General features: G+C 36.8%; 2 protein-coding genes across 2 annotated transcripts; one reads left to right on the plus strand and one right to left on the minus strand.

Annotated features, from left to right (window-relative positions):
- Positions 1 to 25,282, plus strand: LOC128227701 (heat shock 70 kDa protein 12A-like). The gene is made up of 13 exons (XM_052938471.1): positions 1 to 138; positions 10,786 to 11,120; positions 11,255 to 11,373; positions 11,631 to 11,739; positions 11,925 to 12,093; positions 12,292 to 12,426; positions 15,262 to 15,783; positions 18,798 to 19,147; positions 19,508 to 19,626; positions 19,852 to 19,951; positions 20,220 to 20,373; positions 21,059 to 21,193; positions 21,484 to 25,282. The coding sequence occupies exons 2-13, from the start codon at positions 10,788 to 10,790 to the stop codon at positions 22,041 to 22,043; spliced, it is 2,805 nt and encodes a 934-aa protein (XP_052794431.1). The 5' UTR covers positions 1 to 138; positions 10,786 to 10,787; the 3' UTR covers positions 22,044 to 25,282.
- Positions 2,247 to 5,231, minus strand: LOC128225716 (uncharacterized protein K02A2.6-like). The gene has a single exon (XM_052935623.1). The coding sequence runs from the start codon at positions 5,229 to 5,231 to the stop codon at positions 2,247 to 2,249; it is 2,985 nt and encodes a 994-aa protein (XP_052791583.1).
- Positions 25,283 to 27,013: the final 1,731 nt, after the last annotated feature.

Genomic DNA, 27,013 nt, shown 5'->3' on the forward strand with positions numbered 1-27,013 from the left:
TATTACGTAGAGCAGGTATACGAATCAAAGAGGAAGTAAATTGTTGACCAGGAAGTCTTTTATAACGAAGCGGTGTTTTTGACAGTTTTGATTGTAGTTTCGTTATAACTTTTTGCCATGCCGACTGTATCAAACTAAGTAAGTTTTCAAGTTGTATTAGTTTGAAACTGTTTAACAACCGTAGCCTATATATCATTTACTGTACATTTTAATCAAAGCCTAGCCGACATGTTTTTTTTGTTGCTAGATGCATATTTATGGAGGCTATTCGTTGCCAAAAGTCCAGACGTGTAATTCCCACAATGTGCTTCTTAAACGTACTAAATATCTCTTACATTTGTCAATGTAGACGTGCTATTTGTTGTTTCTATTCGTCAGTTTTTCCGTATTGATTTGTCATTTGTCATTATAGTAGTGAAATTGTATATTTGTCAGATCGACCTTGTATAAACTCACTAAAACATAGATCGGATAACTTGCCTTTAACAATATGATGATGTAATTTAGAAAGCCGAATCATGCATATGTAAAACTGCAATCCTACAGTCGACACTCGCATTCGTATGATGATGTAATTTAGAAAGCCGAATCATGCATATGTAAAACTGCAATCCTACAGTCGACACTCGCATTCGTAAAATGAACATTTGCAGTCCAACAAGTCCAGGTTTACAAAAGTCAATTGACAGTCACAAGTTCAGAATTACAAGGATAGACGATTTCGCCTATACCTTATATGGTAAATGTCACCGAAAGAAACGAAGGTGAATGGGCGGAGCTAACGAATCAGATTTTCTTTCGTTTATTTCCGTCGAATCAAGCAAAGGAGATAACATCTTCGCCTACCTCCTGAAATTCCCGGTTGTAAGTCCGAGTACTCTCTCTTTATTTCACAATAAAAACTAAAATTAACTTCATCTTTTATTTTATTTTGACGATCAATGTTCCTAAATGGGTTAAAAATCACCATATTATTTAGTCAATTGCAGTTGGGTGTATCTGAGCTGGGCTCACAGACCCAGATTTATACTGCCATTGTCAGTTGATTTTTTACTTATATACGCAAGCAAGCAAAAATTGTTCATTTAATTTATTTACAATTGGACCATGGGCGGGTCGTTCAGTGCGGGGGGTGTAGGGCCTGTGTCCCCCCCCCAGTTGGCCCGCAAGTAAACTTAAATGTTTTTTGTCAATATTTCTCAGAAAAAAATACTTAATTACGCCAAATGCACCAATTCAGACTAAACATATTTAAAATATTCTAGGGGGAGTACACCTAAACCCCACTTCCAACATTTTAAACATATTAATGTCATGCCCACTCGAGGGATCATGTCCAAAAAGTTTTGCCCCTAAGTAACGCCCCTCTAACGCAAGTCCCTGGTCGAAACCTGCTCCAGCAAACCCACGAAACTTTTGATGGACATCATAATGATATCCACCTAGTTTTGTCTGATGCAGGAAACCATATTCGTGTTCGCACTTTGCTCTCACTCGATATAGTTACGTTTGCCCCGTATATCCCATATCGGTCACCTACTAACCCCGTAACTTATAAAACAGGGTATATTGTTTGTAAAGATATGCTAATCGGATGCATTAAATCCACTTAAGTTTAGGATTGTAATAAACACAGAGAACAGCGATGTTAGCAGTGTGAGTTTATTCTAAGAACTGGCGCTTCACCTTTGGGCGGAAGTGCCTATCAAATTACAGCATGCTTGACCATGTGACCATAGACTGGCCACATACATGATATCATTACATCTTTCTTCTTTTGAGATTGAACAACATTTTTATGAGAGATACATATTTCATCAAAGAATCTTAATTTGATAACTTATATAAACAGTATAAAAATAACATGTGTTTGATGTAGTCCGGTATATCAACACGTCATATAAAACATGTGCTGCATGGTGATTTAATCCTGCGTGCCAGTCTTCAGAGGCTGTTTACAGTCTGGACTGTGGCACTCGGGAATTTACTTTGCATGGCATTTACTACGAATAGTAAACAAACCTCACATGCTTTCATTCAAGCGTGTTCTACTAAGCGGGAAGTTGGTTTCACAGAGCGCCCGTATCTAGTTACGTATGGCTGATTTTCGTGGGACGCAGACATATTTTGTGGAGAGATTAAGGGAGATATTTCGGCTGACTCATTGGACTGAGACTTGCCGCAATCTGTCTGATGCAGCAAATTTGGAAAGTTTTCCGAAAGTTCGGGGCATTTCTCTTTAGTACTCATAATAAATCGTCTGTTTCGTCTGTAAATACCACCGTCCTCAGTCTGAACTGTGTACGATCTGTCATGGTTGTCTTTAATAAGTTTTGCCGGAACCCATCTTTTTTCATTTGAACCCTGATCGTCTGTCCGTCTGCCAAGGGCGGTAGCGATTTAGCAGTCTGATCGTAGTAGTGTTTTTGGCTGGAGCGCGATTTATTGATCTTGTCCTGTACAATGTCTGTGTTAACCGTCTGTGGTTTAAGAAGAGATTTTACCGTCGGGATAATAGATCTCAATCGTCGTGACATAAGCAGTTGAGAGGGAGAGTATCCACACTCCAGTGGGCAGTTTCGATACTCTAGAAAGGCTAAGTATGGGTCTCTGTTGTCAGATTTTGCCTTTCGTAACAGTCGTTTAGCCGTCTGTACCGTCTTTTCTGCCAGACCGTTAGATTGAGGGTAAAGGGGACTAGAAGTCGTATGCTCAAAACCCCATTCCCTCGCAAATGTAATGAATTGTTCTGATGTGAACTGAGCTGCGTTGTCGCTGACAACTTTTTGGCAGATACCGTATCTAGCAAAATGTGTCTTTAGTTTGCGTATTACGGTGATACTTTTTGTGTCCGATAATTTGTCAACTTCAAAGAATCTGGAGTAATAGTCAACGGTAACGAGGTAATCAACACCGTCCAGTGTAAAAATGTCAGTTGCAACAACTTGCCAGGGCTGTTCTGGAATCTGATGAGGTTGCATTGGTTCTTTGTTATTTGAACTCCTATGCGTCAGGCAAATGTCACATTGTTGAACCATGTCGGATATGTCACTCGACATTCCAGGCCAAAACATTACGTCACGTGCTCGGCTGGTGCACTTGCCGATTCCTAAATGACCTATGTGAATTTTTTCTAACATGGAAGATCTCATTTCGCGAGGGATGAGAATTTTCTCACCTTTCACTATCATACGGTCCGTGACAGTTAGTTCGTCTCTGAATGTCCAGTATTTCAATACAGACGAAGGACAATGTGTGCGTTTGTCAGGCCATCCATCGAGAATGACACGTTTCAAAGTGCAAAGTTCGGCGTCTTTGTCAGTCGATATCCTAACCTCGTCTAGTTTTGTGTCGCTCATGTTGTGATTTGACTTGACTGAGTGGATTTGGAAATCTAGACCGTCAATTAAGTCTGAACATGTGTCTTCGGCATAATACCTGGAAAGTGTGTCAGCGACTGGTATTGATTTTCCAGGTACGTGCGTGACCAGAATGTCGTATGCTTGTAGTTGCAATAACATACGTTGAAGTCTGGCTGGGGCAGCAGAGTGTGTTTTTTTTATGATACTCTCAATCGGTTTGTGGTCTGATTGAACAAGAACCTGACGTCCGTACACGAAATGGTGAAAACGTTTGCACCCAAATAGGATAGCAAGCATTTCTTTCTCAATTTGTGCGTATCCTACCTCTGTAGGTGTCAATGATTTTGATGCATATATGACAGGTTTACCATCTTGCAATATGCATGCACCTAGTCCGTATTCTGAACTGTCTACCTGAAGCGTCACAGGTTTGTGCGTGTCAAAATATACTAGCACAGGGCTCTCAGTCAGGGCTTTTTTGACATCGTCAAAAGCTTTGTCATGTTGTCTGTCCCAATGGAAGTGCACGTCATTTTTTAGCAGTGCCCGCAATGGGTTTGTCAACTCGACCAGTTTTGGTGAGAACTTGCTGAGATATGTAACCATTCCTAACAGAGTCTCTAGCTCTGCACGTGACGTCGGTGCTTTCATTTGTAGGATGGATGCCACTTTGTCAGGGTCTGGTTTGAGTCCGTCGGATGTAAGAATATGACCAAAGTACGGGACTTCTGTCAGTCCGATTTTGGATTTGTCAGGATTGAGTCGAATGCCCGTTTCTCTACATCGTCCTAGTACCTTGCGTAAGTTAGTGTCATGTTCCTCTAGCGTTTTTCCATGAACAAGAATGTCATCAACAATGCATTTTACACCAGTGAGACCCTCTAAACACTCGTCCATTCGTCTTTGGAATTCGTCTTGACTTGATTTGATTCCAAAAGGAAGTCTAAGAAATCTATACCGTCCGAATGGACTGCCAAATGTGCACATGTATGAAGACTCTTCTGTCAACTCGATACTCCAGTAACCTGATTTGGCATCCAACACAGAGAAGTAGCGAGCACCTGAGATGTCAGAGGTCACTTCTTCAAGTGTTCTCATTGGATAGTGAGGTCGCAGTAGGGCGTCGTTTAAGTGTTTAGGGTCTATACAAATGCGTAATTTGCCAGTTTGGGGTTTCTCTACACAAACAAGAGAATTGACCCATTCTGTTGGCTCTGTGACCTTGCAAATGATCGATTCTTGTTCCTTTTGATCTAACTCCTGTCTGAGTTTGTCTTTGATTGCATACGGTACCCGTCTAGTAGCGTTTACTAAGGGAATTGCATCTTTTTGCAGGTGTAATTGACATTTACCTGGAAGGAGACCAACACCTTGAAAAATGTCATTATATTCTGTCACAATGTCATCTTTAGAGGACGATTTATCGACAGCGTATGTCAGTTTGATGAGCTCTAAGTCAACAGACGTAGTCAGCGAGAGTAGAGGTTGGGAATTTGTTTCTACAATGTAAAAAGTGGCTGTTACCATGTGCTCTTTGTAGCCACATGGCAAGTCTACTGTGCCGAGTACTTTCAGAGAATCCCCAGTGTAAGAGGTCAGCTTGTGTGATGCTATTGATAAGGGGCCGTGAACTTTAAGCTGCCTGTAAACATTGTTAGGCAAAATGTTCACCATAGAGCCTGTGTCAATTTTGAACTTTATAGGTTTCTTGACGGGGCCAATGATAAGAGTGGCATGGGCTTGTGAAACCAACTTACCTGCTGTTTTCACGGTGTCCACATAGAATGCATCGTCGTCTGATTCACAACTTGATTCATAATCCACTCTCAGTTCGTTTACCCTTTTGGTCACCTCATTCGTACGACACATTTGTGCAAAGTGGTTCAACTTTTTACACGCATGGCATTGTTTTCCCTTTGCAGGGCAGTTGGCTGTCCTTGAATGTTTGTTTCCACAATTACCACAGTTTTTTGTTGTCGTCCCTCGGCTTATACGCCGCAGCTGGTCTCTCTGGCTGGTACTTCCGGTATCGCTCATTTGGTTGCTGCCGCACCTGGTATACAGCTGAAGAATGGGCTTCTTCGCCGGAAGTCGTCGTCATGGTTCGCATCTGCTCTCTGGCGTATTCAAAGTTCTGTGCTATTTGAACAGCTTTGTCCAGCGACAGTTTCTCTCCTTCGTTAATAAGCTTCTCGCGCAGTTTGGCCGACGAAATTCCAAAAACGATCCGATCGCGAATCATTTCGTCTGAGCTGGTAAACTGGCAATCTGTCGCCGCTAATCTCAGTTTTGTAACGAATGATTCAAAATTGTCAGCACCTTGAACTATGTTGTTAAACTTGAACCTGGCAAATATCGGGTTAAGTTTCGGCTGGACGTATTCCTTAAATTTCTTAAAAAACGTTGCCGGCTTTTTAGCGTCAGTCTCGCTAATTGTCGTCCACGTCTGGCGAATATCCCTTCCTTTGTCTCCGACCCAAAGAAGGACGTACGACGCTTTCTCTTCGTCACTTTTGTTCTTTAGGGGCCCAGAGAACACTAGTTCGGCGTGCCTTTGAAACTTATCCCAGGCTTGAGGTAAGTTCGTGCTTTCCCAATCCATTTTGGGAATTGACACCCCATACATCTCCATAATGGCCACGTGTTTGAATGGGCAAGTCCAAAACAATGTGTTATGTCCACGTATATCCTTTTGGAACGTTGAAATAATTCCTTTCAATTTCCACTAGATTCTGTGTCAGAGTTTTTACTTCTGACACCATGTAAAGATATGCTAATCGGATGCATTAAATCCACTTAAGTTTAGCATTGTAATAAACACAGAGAACAGCGATGTTAGCAGTGTGAGTTTATTCTAAGAACTGGCGCTTCACCTTTGGGCGGAAGTGCCTATCAAATTACAGCATGCTTGACCATGTGACCATAGACTGGCCACATACATGATATCATTACATTGTTGACCGCTAGACTGCTGTTTGAATACTATATAGGGTATATTGTTAAACGGTCTACTGCTGTTTAGATGCTATATAGGATATATTGTTGACCGTTCTACTGCTGTTTAGATACTATATAGAGTCTTTTGTTGACCGGTCTACTGCTGTATAGATACTATATAGAGTCTATTGTTGACCGGTCTACTGCTGTTTAGATACTATATAGGGTATATTGTTGACCGGTCTACTGCTGTTTAGATACTATATAGAGTCTATTGTTGACCGGTCTACTGCTGTTTAGATACTATATAGAGTATATTGTTGACCGGTCTACTGCTGTTTAGATACTATATAGAGTCTTTGGTTGACCGGTCTACTGCTGTATAGATACTATATAGGGTCTTTTGTTGACCGGTCTACTGCTGTTTAGATACTATATAGGGTCTTTTGTTAACCAATGTATTGCTGTTTAGATACTATATAGAGTCATTTATTTGACCGGTCTACTGCTGTATAGATACTATATATGGTCTTTTGTTGACCTATGTCTTGCTGTTTAGATACTATATAGGGTCTATTGTTGACCGGTCTACTACTGTTTAGATACTACATAGGGTCTTTTGTTGACCGGTCTACTGCTGTATAGATACTATATAGGGTCTTTTGTTGACCAATGTATTGCTGTTTAGATACTATATAGAGTCTTTTGTTGACCGGTCTACTGCTGTATAGATACTATATAGAGTCTTTTGTTGACCGGTCTATAGCTGTTAAGATACTATATAGAGTCTGTTGTTGACCGGTCGTCTGCTGTTTAGATACTATATAGAGTCTGTTGTTGACCGGTCTACTGCTGTTTAGATACTATATAGAGTCTTTTGTTGACCGGTCTACTGCTGTATAGATACTACATAGGGTCTATTGTTGACCGGTCTACTGCTGTATAGATACTATATAGAGTCTTTTGTTGACCGGTCTACAGCTATTAAGATACTATATAGAGTCTTCTGTTGACCGGTCTACTGCTATTTACATACTATATAGAGTCTGTTGTTGACCAATGCATTGATGTTTAGATACTATATTGAGTATTTTGTTGACCGGTCTTCTGCTGTTTAGATACTATATAAGGTCTATGGTTTAATAGTGGTATATTTTCTTTATGTGGTTTGGTAGTGGTCTATCTTTCCTGTCTGTGGCCTTTTGTTCCCTTTACTATATTTTCACTTTGTTATGCTAGTAATCTGAAAATGCCCCATGCTACCCGCGATTTTGCCACATACGTTCAGAATTAGTCAAAGGTCAACTGAGTGCATTTTTCGTACATGGGTATTTAATTATTTTTTTTATATCACAAAAGTTCAGTGAACAGTTTATATCGTGTTATTTAACAGTTAAACATAGCTTCTAAAGTAGATATCTTCGAACTCCTTGTTTAAACTTATAGTTCGTATCATCAATCTTCCATCGGATTAGCGCAATTGACGCTATCACAACTGCATGCTCTTGTACATTTCAATAATGCTTTAAAGCATCTACAACGGATAGATTTACACTAGGTTTTACATCCACAACGTGTATATCTAATGCAAGCATCAGATACAGTTGGTAACCGTTTCCAGACAACTTCTTATCCATCAGTACCATCTTGTCATGCGTTTGTATCTACAGGCGTGACTCTCCACCATCGCTACATCAGCTGTGATTCCTATGTCTGCTTTATAATTTATTCTTGCAATGTGAAGTTTAAGTACGTCATTTGTTGGCGGGAACATTTTCAAGCGTTTTCTTAGCCTTAATAAGTAGTGAATATATTGCATTATCATTTGCAAACCCATATGGAGCCCATACAACAAGCATACAAACCGAAAGAAGGTCAGGACATGTTACATACATCTTCAAACATGTCTTCGAACTAATACAACTTAAGGTGGAGGTTGTGTCAAATCCTATCAAGGTATGAAACCCGAACATGTTAAGGTTCACCTTTCTGGGTATTATCTGAGCGATACAGTGCACAGGGTAAAGATTTCTTTGAGGTGCAAGCCTTCATACAAACTTCAATGTGTAAATGGCCAAGATGGTATATCAGTAGGAACTGTACATCAGCATCTTGACATTTGATTACCTTTTCTGTAATAACCTGCTCTTACAGCATCTAATGCATGTAGAATGATCCTCATATCTGCCTCTTCGTGGTTTGATGATAGATGGGGCACCTCACGACTGTTGGAAGAAGTTTTTAGTACATTTTGGTAACCTCATTATGTGAAAAGCTCTTGGTCTCTCGTCAGCGTTTCTATCCTTGTTTGAAAGCTTTCGGAAAGGAATCTAACGATGTCAGCTTTGTTCTCACTCAATTATAAGATGTCATTCCATGATTGTGGCAGATGTACATCTGGACCGATAATCATTCTACGAATTGGTCGTCGTTTGCCGGATCGCTTGCATCTTTTATTGATGCTTTTCCTGTGTATCTGTCGAATGCTACATCGATTCTTTGTGTAGATGTGTTGAAATAGTTCAATACACACTTGAAAAACACGTTTGCATACTCTCCAAATGTAACGCAAATGTAACGCAGCAGTCTGGTTTACCTAATTCTTGAATCAATGCATGGCCATCAGTCACTATAGCTGTTATGAAAGTAGCCACTGGAAGCTCTTCATGGACACGAACTGCAGTATCAGTAGTTACAACTGCAAACAGATCAGATTTGGCTGTTGGTTCATAATTTCGCCAACCTTTGCAGGTGACAGTGGTACGGGAGACAGTTCATGTTTTTAAACAGATGCTATTTCGATAGTTCTCCCAGCATTCGCAGTGTTGAAGAGTCGTTGCATCAATTTTCTGTCAGCTTTTATTAACTGTGTGGTTTGCTTTGTTTTACTGGCACTTGGTACAGCGTGGCGAATGTTTTCAATTTAAACTTTTTTGATGGGGTCACCTACAAGATAATTTGTTTATTTCTACGGTTGCTACATTATTGGTTGCAATAGAGAATAATTTACAATAACTAATTGGTAGCTGAGAACCGGTATATGCAATATCTTTACCATTGTCTTCTTCTGTTAGCCAAGTCCTTTTCAACAAAACACGTTTTGTATGACTAGGTGACCTAGCAGTGCTTTAACATGGCGTTCATCCAGATCTACACGTGCAAACTGGTAGTTAGACGTGGTAGACGTAGAAAATTGACCAATTATATTGGTCGTAATGCAATTGATTCCATTTTTATTACTCAAATTTAATTTTTATGATAAGCTAACATTTGAAAGGGTTGTGAGCGTTAAACCAACCTTCCGGAATGGATTTTTCCAGAAGGGAACAATTTAGTTTAGAAAATATTCAAAGTGATGACCAGTAATGTCATTGAGCATTACTCCTTAATTTATGGACCAAACAAAATTGACATTCTCATTATTTTTTATCAACTGAAAGCTAAACAAACGTGATTATAAAGATTGATTAACCTTCCTTCAGAGTATATTGAAAAAAATATTGTGGCATACAACTGCCGTAAGAAATCCTTATAACGTTCGCGAATTGTTTCGTGCTCATTTACTTTTCGCGATAATGATCTTGTTATCTAGTGAATATTAGCGAAACATTTAACGGTAAGATATATATTTTAAGTCTGAAAACAATATCGAGAGTGCCCAGAACTGTTACATTTACATGCTGTTCAACACTAGCTGGTTTTCTAGTTATGTTTTTCTAAAACCACTTAATAAGTAACATGATGACGGGTTAAGTTGAATGGCCATGAGTCGTGTTACCAGCCATCTTATGTGTATTTCTGGCTTCTAGAACTAACAGGTAGTCTAGTTATGGTTGGCGAATTCCACGTAATAAGTCATAACAATAATAATTGCGTCATAAACTAGATAAGATTCGTGTTACCAGTTATCTTGTGTGTATTTCTGGCTTCTAGAACTAACAGGTAGTATAGTTATGGTTGGCGAATTCCATGTAATAAGTCATAACAATAATAACTGCGTCATTAACTGGATACGATATATGTTGTATAAGTCTATTTATAGATAACTGGCAACACAAATCGTGAAAACCCCTCGTCCCTACCCGGAAGGTCAAGTTCACATTACGTGTCATGCACACCTGACGATTCTGCAATTATCTTGGACTTAAATAAGGTCACAGGTAGAGTTTAATCATGATAAATTTCTGGATACACACAACGAGTAATGGTGGCCGTTTCCAGGCTGTTAGTCAATCATGCGCGGAGATTTTCAAATAGCATTCGACATGGCACACACAATCGAAGTAACATCCGGTCAAACGTTACTGCTGTGTCCTTCAGTTGTGTGCCACATACTCATTCCAGTTATAATAAAAGTGTCCTAATGTTATGTCTACGTTTAATAAGTGTTATTCAACATTCAATTTTCCCCAAACTAATTTACGTCGGTTTATTAAATAGCTTTATTATTAATAAATAATATATATATGTATGAATTTACATTTAGAAATGGCTGCCACCAAATCTGGGTCAGTGAGATCAAAATCAAGCAAGTTTGTTGTAGCAGCGATTGATTTCGGCACGACATTTTCTGGATATGCCTTTGCAATGCCAGATGAGTTTGAGGCAGACCCACCGAAGATAAGTGCAAATACCACATGGATCGCCGGTGGTCAGCTTATCTCACTGAAAATGCCGACCGTATTGTTACTAGACCCCAAACAAAACTTTGAGGCTTTTGGTTATGAAGCTGAAAACAGATATTATGAACTTGCCGCTGACGATGAGCACGAGGGATACTTCTACTTCCGGAGGTTTAAGATGAAGCTGTACAACTCCACAGTAAGTGTAAACTTTCAAAGGTTAAAATGTAGTAGTTGATTTTATCCTTTTTGACGACATTCTTCTTTGCTGTCGTTGCATTACGGAATAGTTCATATGTAGGGTGTCGTGAACACTATATCCATAATTTCTAGAACATTGACCGTGACACAATGATGGAAGATGAGGAGGGGAAAAAAATGAATGCGATAAAAGTGTTTAGCATTTGCATCAAGTACCTCATGGAGCAATTTATGAAGACGATTAAAAACAGGTAAAAGTGTTGAACATGTTTTTCTTATTTACTAAAACAACAGTCAAATTAGAATAATCGTGGTCGTGTCAATATCTTAAAAATATGTTAAAGAAAACCCATCATATATATGTTTAACATGAAATTCATTTGTTCGCTTTATTTAAATAAACTGGCTAATTTCAAGCGTAATTGAACATGGTCGATATTTTTTTTTATTCACAAACATACACCTTAGAATAGGTGTTAAACACCATACGACTGTTGTAATGCTTTAGGTTTGACCGGGTGACAGAGATATCGGAGAAAGACGTCGACTGGGTACTGACTGTAACAGCTATATGGAATAACAGTTCGAAACAGTTCATGAGAGAGGTCGCCGAAATGGTAAATGTTTGATGATATTCAGAGAAAGCGTTCATCTGACGGTAAATGCTGGCGTACACAGGTATCTGTATTATTACCTTTAGTATTCATGTGCATATATGTGTAATTTATGCCAACAAATTTTATATTAAATAATACAGAACACGTTTTTGACATATTATGACTTGCTTTTTACAATACTTCAGGCTGGCATCAAGAAGGACTCATTAACCATTGTACTTGAGCCGGAAGCTGCGTATTTATTTTGCAAGCATCTTCCTATCGAGCAGCTAAACATGACCGGAGCTTCTTTGTCTCAGTCCCAAATGTCACCTTTCTCAACTGGTCAACGCTATATGGTGGTCAATGCTGGAGGTTGGTTCATTTTTGTGTTCAAATGTAATCGTTGTGAAATAACTCATAGATATTCATTCGTAATATGGAACTTTTTAGTTATTTCGCCACAAAACATAATTATACATGCAGCAGATGTGGTCTACTGAGATTGGCCCTGACAGTACATGTGATCATGTAGATTAACTGATTTACTGATGTTTTACGTGTCGTTTCTAGGTGTTTCCGTGAATATCAACGTTATCGAGTTGGTGGGAGAAGGGCAACTAAAGGTGCTTAACATGACCAGTGGTGGGCCTAGGGGAGAAACTCGTGTTGACGAAGCATTCGAAGATTTCGTGAGGAAACTTGTTGGTACGTTATTGAATAAAGATACTTTTGTGCGCATGAATTTAGTTGTCATAGTTTTAATTTAATTTCTATATGTATTGGTTTCAAGAAACTTGTTTTTTTTTGGTTGTATTTCTTGTTTCTGTTTTTATCCAACTAAATTATGCGTAAACCTTACAGATGAGCCAAGCGCGGCACCGCCTCAAAACTAAATATTTTAAAGTATAATTGCATGCATTTTATTCTGACATTTGAAAACAGCAACTTCAAGTAAATCGTTAATCAAAGATCATTTAACCCATTTAATCATGGAAATACAAGGCTATCCTTGAAAACGGTGTATGTTCCCCGACAAGTATCTCAGAAACTCTTTGAACAAATTATTGCGCGTCATGACATGGCCAAAAAACATTTGGTGAAATGCACAAAACAGTTTGTTAAACGATAAATGTGATGAAATTTGAAAGTAAAAAAAGTATGGAAGATATATGATCTATCACGAGTCGTCATTTATCAAACTATTTTATTCAACCAGTTCATGAAATATGTAAGTAAGCGAACCTTACTAACCTTTTTTTGATGAGGCAAAAAATGTTAACTGGTATTTGTAAAATATGATGACGAGTGTCAGATTCCTTTAATAACATGTTGTTGTTTTCAATAAAAAGTAGCAAAAACGACCTGCCTGTTTAACTGCTCTATTGATGAGCCGAATACCACAAAGTAGTGTCCCCACTACATGCGTTGCAGAAATGTAGTACCCAGAAAAATTTAAAACCACACATTCATCCGATCGGTATAATTCCGTTTTTAAGTTGAATGCATACTATAAAGACGATATCCAGTGAGAATTACTAGAAAACCCCTTTACTTTAATGGAAAGTTGCTTTCTTTAAGATTGTTAAGTCACATTCATGGTGTCATTTCCTGTTAAAGAAAACATTATCGAACATATTCAAAAAATGTTTTTCAGGAAATAAAGACAAAACACAACATGTACCTCTTACGATTTAAAAGAATGTTACGACTGTGTTAAACATTGCCAACTTCGGAGAAATCCGCTGAAGCGAAAGTGCCTATAGAGTTATATAGGGAAAATATGGTTAAACAGTTCTCACGACTTAGTCTTTCAAAGATCAACTTACTTCCTACATACATGTTAGGATAATTCTTGCCCATGAAGATGATGGTTTTGTATTAATAGCACGATTTTTACATTTTGGTCCTTTTTAAGGGTTTTGTTGGTCATTAAAAGTTCCATTGAAATAAGAAGGAGGTAAAAATTGTTTTGCTATTTAAAGTTTATTAATATACAATAATGGTTTTATGGCCCACCCCGCTGCGTATTCACAGCAAGATAGAAATAATCCATCCGCAAGGTTATGACACTGACACATGTGCAACAAAGATTGTCATTTATAGCAATGAAATTATTCCATAACAATTTCGGATTTTTTTCCTTTTGTCATTATTACATAATTTAAATTATATATGATACTCGATTATTCATTTTCATTAGTAGTTAAAATATCATATATTGTTTTTTGGGTAAAAAAGAAAGTCATATATTTAGCAAAAATTATTCCCATTTTTAATCGCAATCATTATTACAGGCAGTTAAAACGTAACACTTTTCTTATAAAATATTAATGTTTCAAGTTTCATTAGCAATTTTGGAAATACATATGGGCTATGAAACATAATAAATATGGGTATTCAAAGATAATAATTTACATATCTACATCGAGTCAACATGTTCATTAGTAATGTAATGTTCTAATTCTTAATGGTAAACATTTTGGTCAACCATTTTGCACTCAACAAAACATGTTTATAAATTTAGCGTAAATATAATTATCTAAATTAGGCAAGAAATGTGTTGCATGGAATTTTGTCAGAATATTTTTAGTAACAAGTGCACTAGGTTAACATAACGTGTCGAAATACCATGTTAAATCAACGGTTTGTTATGGAATAAAAGTGTATACCTGTCTTATTGCCAATACAACAATAATGACATTTTAACTTGTATCGTTAAAGACCGGTACTAAATGATAGCAACTGCAATTAATATTTCATTTTAGCTGTTCCTTTCCGAAATTTCACACCCAATTTTGTGTTACACTGATATTAGAAAAAATACCAAACTGTTAAAATAAAGGTGTTGAAATGGCCCCAATTCAATTTTTTGATAAACGATCAATTATAGACTTCAACAGAAAGACACGGACTATAATATGTAAAAGAAGTAAGTTTCTCAGAGATGATTTGATATTTCAGTACTTTATCAACTAACTATTCCCGTATAAAACAGCTCTACCTAATTCAGCTAAATCTCAAATCGTCCAAAACTGAAATTTTTTATCGCAACTTATAATAAAAGGACGGGTCAACTTTATGCCCCTCATAAATTCTGTATGTCTTATCTGCCTTAATCTTACACTGCGTCCAGTAGATAAATACGTGCTTAACTAGCGTATCTTAACGCTACTATTGCACTAAGAGGAGAAATCGATAGAGACCGTCGTTAGCCTGATAAGCTCTAAAGTTGGCAATGAAAATTCATCATCAATACAAAATGAGGAATACATGTATAACTTGCAAGAATATTGCCAATCAAGGAATTAATTTTGCCAATTCATTTGTTTACAACACATGCGTTATACAGCAGAGATTGTCATGTCTTTATTAAAACGGAAACAATGTATAGCATGTGATAGAAAGTATAAAACGTGTTTTTGGACGAGTGGAACTATTCTACCCTCTGCATAACTCGTTTCAGGCTTTCATACTGGTAAGACATGAACTTTACTTATAATCTCTATTAAAGGAACTTCAAACGCAATGTTTTGATTTCAGGAAAGGAAGTTTTTGACAAGTTCAAGAAGACATGTGCTGAAGATTTTGTTGAACTACAAAGGCAGTTCGAGACAAGGAAACGTGGCATAAAGCACGACAAAAACGGGAAAGAAACGATCAATATTCCGGTTGCTTTGACAGAAATTTATATAAATAAAACAAAGAAAACCATGGACGAGGCGGTTAAGCAGTTTCAAGGCAATTTGACATGGACTGCTGGAAAATTGCGCATAAATTGCGAATTCGTGAGAGGATGGTTTAAAGACACCTGTGATAATACAGTTAAAAATGTACGGGATCTATTCAAACAACCTGCAATGCTCAGTTGCAAGACCATACTTCTTGTCGGTGGATTTGCGGAGTCACCGGTGCTACAACAAGCTTTTCGAGATAACTTTCCCGACATGCGGCTCATCGTGCCTGAAGAAGCTGGACTTGCAGTGCTCAAGGGCGCCGTTCTGTTTGGCCATCTCAAACCATATCTTAGCACCCTGCACTGTTCCTCAGATTGTTATTCTGAAGGTAAGTTTAATTTAAACAAAAATGCATTTGTCATTGAAGATATACGACGTATTATAATGCATGGGTTTGGTGCCTGGTAGGCTTAAATAAGATAATATGAGTCCGTTTTATATGGTCCTTCAATAATATTGCAGTAATTTTACCTCATGTGGTGACTGCGAAAACAACAGCTTTTTTTAAATCCACACAGCGGTTTCTGCTCATTAACCAACCATACAATAATAGAGGGTAGCAATTTGACATAAACAATATATCACTCAGAAAATGCATGCTCCAGACCTTTAATATTTGGGTATTCACCAAAAGTGTTTAAATTATGCTCCTGGGGTCAAAGATGGACATGTCCTGGGGGTCTCGGGGTTTTTACATACTTGTGTAGAAAAATATTCGAAAACCTTTTTTTAACCGCAATCCCCTCTTGATATTTGGTTTGTAGCCCAATTGTAGTGGTTAGTAACTACCTACATCTATAGAAACCAATAAATTCCTACGCAACCAATGACGTACTTAGCAACCAATATCTTTCATATTAACATTTTACTTACTAAGAACGTATGATTTTCGTAGCGACAATGACGTCCTTGAAAACACTTACCTTTTTAGCATTTAATGACATCCTTAGCAACAAATGATTTTTATCATCGGCATACTACCCTAGAGATAACATTCTTCCTTAGCAATCAATGACTTTCTTAGTAACCACTTACTTCCTGAGTAACCAATTACATCATAACCAACCAATAACCTCCTTTAAAATCAAACTACCTTAGCAATTACCGTCATCTATAGCAACCAAAGCCTTCATAAGCCACCAATTACTGCCTGGGCAACTACTTACTTTCTTGAGCAACAATTGACGTATTAAGAGGCGGTAATCGCGAGGTACATTGGTTTGATACCAGGCCCTAAAAATGTCAGCGCCTTATGAGACAGAATGCAATTATGTTCCTTTTCTTTCCATTAATAAACAATTAAATTTCCTAACATTGACCATGCTTCCAGCGCCCAATTTTCTCTGTAATTTGGTACTTAAATTCATTAATTACTTAATATAACTTTTCTTTGGACGTTTGGGGCTGTTCATGGGATTGTTTATCGGTTTAAGAAAGACACACATAAAACATATACAATTGTGTATTGCTTGGTTCGGATAATATTTCGTTGATGCTTGGTTCACAAAATAGTTTTAGCATCATTTCATCAAGTTACGTACGTTACTGTGGGAACATAAGTTAGGGGATATCTATTGGTATACACATGTTTTATGAAAAGTTCTGTAACGAAATTGCGTATAATAAAAACGAAAATTTGCACTCAAAAAATGGACAGTTCCTCCTTGGTATGAACATGTCCGCAGCACATTTAGCCTCGATTCAAATCTTGTGACACACATTCCGAGTAAACTACAAAACTGTTCGGCATAACGAAGGTACCGATTTACAGGGGAAATTCGGCGCTGGAACATGGTAAGTGTTAGGATTTTTTTAAATATTGAGAGAAACAAAATTACATACCGTTTCACTGGGCGCTGACATGTTTTAGTGCCTGGTATCAAAACAATGTACCATGTGATTACCGCCCCTGTTTCTAAGCAACCAATGACATATAGAGCAACAGTCGGCTTCCTTAGCAGTCACAGTAATCTTTAGCAATGGCAGCTATAGGAACAACTAGCTGACAATTAATATCTTGACTTTGCTAGCAATACTCTCGGTTTCCCTATACATCGACCGACCTCTTGATCAATCATCCATTTATCAGCAACCACTTAATTCCTCAGCAAGAAACAACTAGTTTAGCAATCGTTGACTCGTTGGTCACTTCAATCGGTTCAGGTCAGGGTCATTTTGAACGTCTTGTTTTATTTTGTTTTTATTGTTTTGGTGTATGTGTAGGACAAAATCAATCGTGCAAAATCGGCGTTTCTTGCAAAATAATTGAAATGGACCGAGTTCAAAATGGCAACACCGATCATGTCGTTTTCCGGCTCCGATTCGTCATTTCATCATTTTTTTCTCGCCATTATGGTAAAAGTGAGGTTGAGTACTCAAATAAGTTTTAACATACATCCCAGGGCCAACATTTATCACATTAAATATTTTCGCAACATATATACATAAAATAAAGATGTTTTGATACATGCAGATGAAGTCTGTCGTTGTAGTTTAAGTGTCTGGAAGGCCTTAACATTGTGCCTCTATACACTGTATTCATCATATGCTTTGCTACTCGGCATACCCGTGTCGTTGACATTGCACTGACACTGACACTAGCCGTTGTTGTAAATGAAGTATGATAATGCACCAGTCAGTTGTAAACACGGCCCCAAAGGTCCGGGGTATATCGGGGACTTTGACTTTCGGTCCAGCCAATCCCAGGTCCCCGCAAGGGACAAGCTGCTGGTAAAATCCCCGCAAAATGCCCATCGCACACCGGGGAACGGCAATGCCCATTCCTCGCTATTTTCGGCGCGAAAACAAAACCGACGCATTCACTGGGCACTGCGGGGACACCTGGATGGTAAAAATACGGCCCATTTCCCTCGCTATCCCCGGTATACCCACGGACCTTGGGGTCGTGGTTACAATTGACTTGTGCATAAAGAATACATAATTGGCAACAAGATGACAATGTTCGCTAATTCTTTAACCGTAATTTAAGGGGCACAATACAGGTTGGTGCAAAACATTTTAATGCATTATTATGTTTCACTTATTCTACTTTAATGATTAACGCAAAAATCCATATGATTTGTGTACAGATACAAAATTATAGCATTTATAAATGTTTTCTTGCCACAAATTTCCTATTTAACAAATTCGCCAAATGTTCGCTGATATTTGTTTATCATATGCCTTTTTATTTCAGTCATTAAAGTCTATTCAGTTAAATATAATACTGCATTAAATAATGAAATAGTAATGCAATATATACATAAACAATGCTGAACAGTTGCTCGCGATAAAAATATTTAAATTATCTTAATTATGATAATTCTTAATTCCAAATTACAGATAAGGAAACGAGTACCAAACCAGTTCAAACGATTATTGTTGCTGCAATAGACTTCGGATCGGCGTTCTCAGGATTCGCCTTTGCAGTAAGAGATGACTTGAAAACTGTCAGTGATAATCCGAAAATCAGCACTGGGACGGGGTTTGTGAGTGGACAACTGATTTCCCATAAAACTCCCATAGTGCTTTTGCTTAACCCAGACAAGTCATTTGCGGCGTTTGGGTATGCAGCAGAAGAAAAGTACAGTAATTTGTTTGAAGATGACAGGGAAAGAAAAAGCTCAAGCCACAGATCTTACTACTACTTCCGGCGCTTGAAGATGAGGCTGTATAGCTCAGACAGGCCTATGGTGTGTTTATAAAGTGGTTTATGTCTGTTGTTAGAAGGATAAAACAAATGTATATGATTGTATTTGATGTCAAAAAGCGTGTAAGCTTATTCATGCATAATTACAACCTTTTTTATATTGTTTTTTGCTTTAACAACTTTAATATATACCGAATTGCAAAAGCTACGATATGACATAGGGTAAAACACCAGCTTGGGATTTACCATTTCAACATTAAAACGGATTGATAAGTGTATATCTTCTGGTGCATGTATATAAACATCAAATGATAAAACAAATCTATTAACACAATTCAATTTATCCAGCATTTTAACACACCAGTTAATATTGAATGAACATGTTGGTTGGTTACATTTACAGACGTTGAGCAGAGATGTTGAAATTCTGGACGAGCATGGGAAGAGAATGAAGGCAAATGAAGTCTTCAGCATTTGCATCAAATATTTAGCGGATGAGTTTATGAAGCTGGGAAGAAACAGGTAAAGTGATAGCTGTCAAACGAACTTAGGAAAGCTATACAATATTAGTTTTAATGTGATATATTTCTTACATTATCACTAACCTGATTGCATAATTAGCTCATGGCGGTATGCAAAATGACACCTTTGATAGTTTGCCACAGGTTAATGTTAATTTATATATAACAATTTAAGTGTCATTTTAGTATTTCTACGTTATTTGATTAAATTGCTGATTCTCTCTAGGTTACCAGATTTGACCAAAGACGATGTCCATTGGGTATTGACAGTTCCTGCCATTTGGTCTGACAGTTCAAAGCAGTTCATGCGAGTTGCAGCTGAGCTAGTATGCACGTTTAGTAACAACCTTGTTTTCAGCTCACTTAATTTCTATCACCCTATCTTTCAAAGGTCATATTGAATGACATTAACTTATGTTGCTCAGGGATCATTTAATACGAATCTCACTTAGGCCTGTGGTATGATTGAGTCGTTGACAGAGTGGAAAGTTTCATTATTTTACAAAATTGATTATTTAAGTCAAATTCATACTTAGGATTTAAGGTTTGAGCTTTCGCAGAATCGCCCTTTCAGAATGTATTTTACAAATATAGGCCGGGCTAGATGGAAATCGCCTTACAATAGCTCTTGAACCAGAGGCAGCATCGCTGTTTTGTATGCGTGTACCGATCAAGAGCCAAGCAGAAGCGTCCACAACAGTGTCACAGTTTCAAGAGGGGACGAAGTACATGGTAGTTGATGCAGGAGGTAGGCTTATTGGTAGCAAACTCAATCGGAAATGTTTGCAATTTATTTTATTGAAACAGTATATGACATATATGTTTCTAATCCAATACGTTTCCATGCGGAATATAAGGAATACATATGGACAAAAGGTAAAAACACTTTTTTAACAAATAGTGAAATACTTGAAAGATTAGAGCTCGTAAACTGAGTTACTCTTCTACCATATGATCACTGACCACCGCATTGACTTTCAAACGTCGAATGATCAAAATTGTAACACGTTTGTTTTCTTGTGTGTATCTGCATTGATTGTTTGGACTTTGATATTTGTGTCATTACACTTACTCATTGAAAAACTCTAGATCATTCGCCCTCTTCATGTTTCAGCCTGTTAATGTTTAGAATTTGCCAATGGAAATACTCTTAAAAAACTCATTTTTAGATCTAGAAAAAAACATGTTCCTTGAACTGAAATCTTTTTTCGGTTACTTGTGTTTTAAACAGCGTAAACAACAGCTTCAGTTACAGGAATTGATCCACGTTTGATTAGCCAAGATGGTTCTTTCATCTAAACAAATGTCAGTCATTATCACTTTCAGTATCACTGTTTGCCATTTAATATCACTTTCTGTGATTTTCCGTGACTGCACCTCCAATGTAATTGGTGAAAAAATATCAATTGCTTTATTTAAGGTTTTATTTCCAGGAGGCACTGTAGATGTTATCGTGCACGAGATAGTTGGCGACAAAAAGCTGAAGGAACTGACGTCGGCCAGCGGAGGGCCATGGGGTGGTACAATGGTTGACAACGAATTCGATGCTTTTATGGAGACAATTTTCGGTTTGTATTGGCATATTGCATTAACCGTAAAGGACATAACATAAATATGAACCGTCATATATTATATCATTGCTTCCACAGTAACTACTTCTTGCCTGGCAGATTCTATCTCAATCAGCATAGAGTCTCAGTTGTTCAAGGTCAAGGGATTTGTTTAGAAATTAATTAATTTATTTAGATATTGTGAGTAAATTTTAAAAACGTCCATTAAGTAGTTGATAAAACTGTTTTTTATTTGCTAGTATACTTGTTTGTAAATGACAAAAGTATTCGTTAAGTTTATTTCGTAGGCAAAGACTTCTATTATCGGTTTAAAAACGAATGTGTAGGCGATTACACCGATCTTCATAGAGAGCTTGAACTGAAAAAGAGGAACGTAAATTCAAACAACGATGATAAAGAAACCTTCTCATTGCCATTTGCTTTGCTGGAGTTGATGGACAAAAAAATGGCTACGTTAGTGGACCAACGGCTGCAAATATACAACGGCGATGTCTCTTTAAGGAGTGGAAAACTTAGGATTGCCAGCAAGATAATGAGAGGATGGTTCAAAGAATCCTGTTTGAAGACTACACAGCACTTAAAGAGTATTTTGCAACAAAAAGTATGCGCTGGAACAAACACCATTTTGTTGGTGGGTGGTTATGCCGAGTCCCCAATGTTGCAAAGTGAAATTAAAGATGCATTCAGAGATAAAACAGTCATAATCCCGGATGAAGCCGGCTTGGCCGTATTAAAAGGCGCTGTTCTGTTTGGAAACGACCCTCTAGTTGTAGTATCAAGAATTGCAAGATGCTCCTATGGCATTTGTGTGTTCCGCGATTTTGACCCAAGGATACAAGGAACTTAAATGCAAGGATATCTTTGAAAAACATGTTCAAAGAGGTGACGAGCTTACCGTTGGACAGGCACAGTTGCACCAACGGTACTCTAAATTAGAAGCTGACCAAATCTCGTTTGTCCTGGATATATATACATCCACCAATGCCGATCCAAGATTCGTTGATGATAAGGATTGTACGTACCTTGGATGCCTCGAGATAGAAGTTCCCCCAGAGGACAGCAAAGAAAATGGTATCAAAGTTAACATGACGTTTGGGGAAACAGAACTGGAGGTTGAAGCCAAAGATGAAAAATATGGCAAAACGAAAAAGGCTACGTTTGATTTTTTGGTAGACAACCTCAACCTACAGTCAAATATTGCATTGTAACCCATGTCTTTGATAAGACAGCGCCATATGAGAGTTCCAACTACATTTGATATTGCCAAAGTCAAACTTAAAGTTTAATCATCTTAAGAAAAGGTTAATCATTTAGAATTTTTGAAATTTATTTTTCACAAAATATATGGATTCGAAGGAGTTTGGGTGATAACATAATTAAAATCGAAGTAAATGACATAGATAATGTCTAATGAACATCGACATTTATGCATCCTTGAATTATAAAAACTGTTACACCTCGCTCATACATTAAAAGAGAAGGTTGTTTAATAGTTGAAATGTACTTTCATTTGATTGATTATACAGCTAAGTACTTGCAACATTGAAAGAGAGTGTCGAAGAGTTATGATTTATAATTTATCCAATGTTGGCCTTTTTCCATTAATTGCTCGTCCTTTGCCATAAAACTGCAGCCGTCTTCGATATGTTGACCGCTATACTGACAAGATGTAATACACAGAAAAGTGCTGACGAAAGAGAAAAAAGAAATTAGAAGACGACTGACAACATAATTGTTTACTAACATTGTTTAATGGTTGCAACGTACTTTCATGTGATTGTTTTACCTGGTGAATAAGATCTTGTTTTGCTATGGTCATGACCTATTTTCAATCAGCGTTGCGTGATTTTATCAGCTTATTTTTACATTTAACCAGTAATTTTAAACATCTTTGTGTTGTTTTAGTATTTCTATGTTACAGTCCGCTTTTTTATCTACATAGCAGTCGTTTCATGTATTAAGATTATAATATCTCTGTTTAACACATTGTGGTTGTACACGCATGTTACTGAAAATATACATTGTCTTAACATATACAAAAGGCAGTTACAATCTGTCACAAATGACATAAGATTCACTATAACGGTGATTATATTGTTTAAGATACTGAAATGTTACACCACTTCAGGTGGTCGTTTTTACATGTTTGTGTTGTTTCAGTCCAAGACCTGGAAATGTTTTATATTGAAAACCAATATTTTTACTTCTTATGCCCTTTATATGAATGCACGTGTTTATAATGTTTATATATGTATAAACACTAATGACATGTGTACAATGTGACTTTTCGTAGCAATTACACATTTATTTTAAGCCCTTATGAGCTACAAGCGAAACCGGTAGGCTTATTAAAGAAAGGAATACCTATGTGATGTTACTTTTTTATTTGATTTTATATGCATGTGTATATACATATATATATGAAAATCAGATGTCAGTAATTTAATTTAGCTCTATACTTATGTTTAATATATTTTTCAATACATGATTGTTTGTCATCTTATCAAAACTATTCTTGTTTTCTTGGATTTTATATGTTTATAGTGTGCCGCAGCTAGGAATATGTTTATTGAGTGCTTAAGCGTTGTAGGAAGCTAACATGTATCATTCATTGTAAGAATGGTAGCAGTAAATAATCAGTTTCATTTCTTTAATAATTTGACCTGGATATGCAAGATTCCGTGAGCCTGTTTTAGGTTTTGAATGTCTTGCAGATGCGAGGTCTCCGAGCGAAAATATATTCGGTCAGTAAGTGAGGTCTGAGTGGAAATACATGAATGCATGTTTGGTTTTGTGTTAATAATCGGAAAACGTACCAATGTTTAGTAAGTAATATTTTTGTTACAATTTTGCTTTTTATAAGTGAAGTTAATTAACATTAGTTAATGAAAGTTTAGCAAGGGCACTTTTGATGGATAAACAACTTCAGAGCATTTTTTGTAACTTTAAGTATTTTTGAATGTCGTGAAAATATTTTGTGAGCCTTTATCTGTTATGTTAATTGCATTGTTTTGATTGTTATCGTGTATATGATGTAGTTGTCTTGATTATTGCATTTGGGTTATTTCAGACAACCATTCCTTTACGTTCTTTTGCGTACAATTGCGTTATGTTGTGTTCCATAACGTTCTGTTATGCTGACTGATCGACTGTTTGATTGTATAGGAAAATATGAGCTAGTATATTAAAACGAGTTCCGGTTTATTATGTGAACGGAAGATTCCGCGATTTAGTGACTTGAAACCGCGATAGTTAAGGTTATGCTGCACATTAACTTTTCCTGATAACAAGTACACCGTCTTAAAGTTAGACAGAAATAACGTGTACTATGTAATCCATATGTGGTGCGACTTTTCCGTATTTGGCGCGACTTCGTAATGGAAGATCCCTATAAATATAGACAACAGGAAATAGATGTTAGTTTCTTAATTTTGAAGAAGAAGGAAATGCCATTTTTTATATTAAAAATAATATTATTATTGAACAGTATTATTTTCATTTTTTTAATCAGATCATCGTGTATAAATATGTCACTGGGGCGGATTGAAGTTTTATTTTATAAGTGCCATTTATAATTCAAATCAGTGACGATTTATTAGTTTTCTTTAATAGCATAATAACTGTTCATGATTATCAACAAGAAGCTAATATAACATAATACCTAAATTCTTTTCTAATAATAATTCTTACAATACTCGGAAAATGAATGTCAACTGAGCAAATAATTAAAATTAAAATGTACAGTTGTTGAACCAGTGTTGTCATTAATCTTTATGTTCTTGAAACTTCTTATTGCTGGTCATGAGTACAGAGAACTCGTTTATGGCGGTAAATGGCCATTGGATTGGCCGTGGAAAATCAATTTCTGAGAGTGCCAGAAAACAAAGAAAGCAAAGCCAAAGGCCAAAATAGCTTGTCATGCGTTGGTGCGGTGTATGTCGTTTGTGCGTCTGTCCGTGCGTCTGTAATCTGCTGCTTTTTAATACTGAGAAAGAGTTCTTGTTTTGCGGTTGTGCATAACCTATTTGCAATCAGCTTTCTGTGATTTTATCAGCTTTTTTTTTACATTAAACTAGTTATTTTAAACACCTGTTGTTGTGTTAGTATTTCTTTGTTACAGCTCAAAGTATTAACCACATAGCAGTGGTTTCAAATATTAAGATGTCTGTCCAACACGATTATGGTTGTACACGCTCTTTAATTGTGAATAGACATTTTTTAACAAATACGAAATACAGTTACAATCTGCCACAAATGACATAAGTTTCACGAACAGTTTGTTTTATATACTGAAGTGTTACACCAATTTAGTTGATAGTTTTTACCTGTGTTGTTTCAGTCCAAGGGCTGGCTATGTTTTATATTGAAAACCAGTATTTCCGTTAACGTCTAATGTCCTTAATATGTATGCGCGTATATTCAGTGTTAAACGCAGCTTTAATCCAACTTTGCTTACTTGGGACCTAATTTGCATAATACATTTGGAAACTGATTTTGATACATCTGTTATCTGGCTATGCGGACCATCGAAAGAAAATTTGGAGTGGACTCTTTTCTTTCCACCAAACAACCTACTCCTTTTCGCCATGTTTTCAGAATACAATTAACTTTTATTAATACAATGCGATTTGCGACGACTTGATACTTTGCATGAGCATTTTTCTTTATTTATCCAATGCATCCACTATTTTAAGACGAGATGGTTCTGTATGCGTAGTTGGTTTCACCACTATTTTCTCGTTCTTCTTTTTTTTAAAGCTTATTACCAAGGAAACCAGGAAACGTAAAACCTTTTTAAATCAAGTGGCGTAAGCTCCCTTTTATCCCAGATATGAGAACAGAACAGACTTGAAGTTTATTTCGACCTATGCAACAAAGCATCTCGTCAAACAAAAACATACAAGAAAACACAATTTGCATACATGTTATCATCGTCATAAGGTAGCCAATATCAATAACAATTAAAAATAGCTTTAGAAATATAGAGAAGGTTCATGTATAGCCACTGTAGATACACGTTTCATTAGCCCTAACTGGCCTCTTTTACGGAATACTACCACCTTGGTTTTCGCTATATTTATTTTTACGTTTGACAATACTCTTAAACATGGTTTAAACTTCTTTATAAATCGTATGCGTTTAAAAGTATTACCATATCGTCTGCAAAAAGCATAATACATAAATCGTACAGGCTAATACAACAGTCAACATTCTGTTGTAAAAACAGTTCTAGGTCTTCTAGAAATAATGCAAACAATACCGGTGAATAATTTTATAGCAATAGAAATATCAAAGAAATCGTTTAATGCACGATTTTTCCACAGAGTACATTACTTTAAATGTTTTTCCTAGATTACTTACTAAGGTAATGCCCTTATAATTGTTGAGGTCATTTACGTCACCCTTCTTATGTATCGGCGCTACGAATGTGAGAGTAACAAATTCAGTAAATGCTCGTTCCTGTGTGAGTATTCTTGTTTTATACTATTAGGACGTCGTGTGTTTTTTCAAGTGCCTTGTTATAGTGTGTATGTAGTATCCCTTGAATTATCGATAAATGTTCAGACGAATAAGTGATAGCTTTAACCCCATTGAATTCCTTTGTTCAGGTCACCGTTCTTATGCGGTAACTCAACGTTTATAAATAACAAGCAGTTTGATAGTTATGTAAACTGTGTTGTTTTGCGTTTGTCTATTGTAGCTTTTCGATATTTTGGATTTGGCCTTGTGCCAATTAACAAGATCACAGTTCAATGTTAGCTGCAGATTTCCAGATTGAACTAAACTCAGTTGTTTCTTTTGTGTATGAATAACAGT

Source organism: Mya arenaria, chromosome 3 (genome assembly GCF_026914265.1).
Source record: "Mya arenaria isolate MELC-2E11 chromosome 3, ASM2691426v1".
Classification (NCBI taxonomy): domain Eukaryota; kingdom Metazoa; phylum Mollusca; class Bivalvia; order Myida; family Myidae; genus Mya; species Mya arenaria.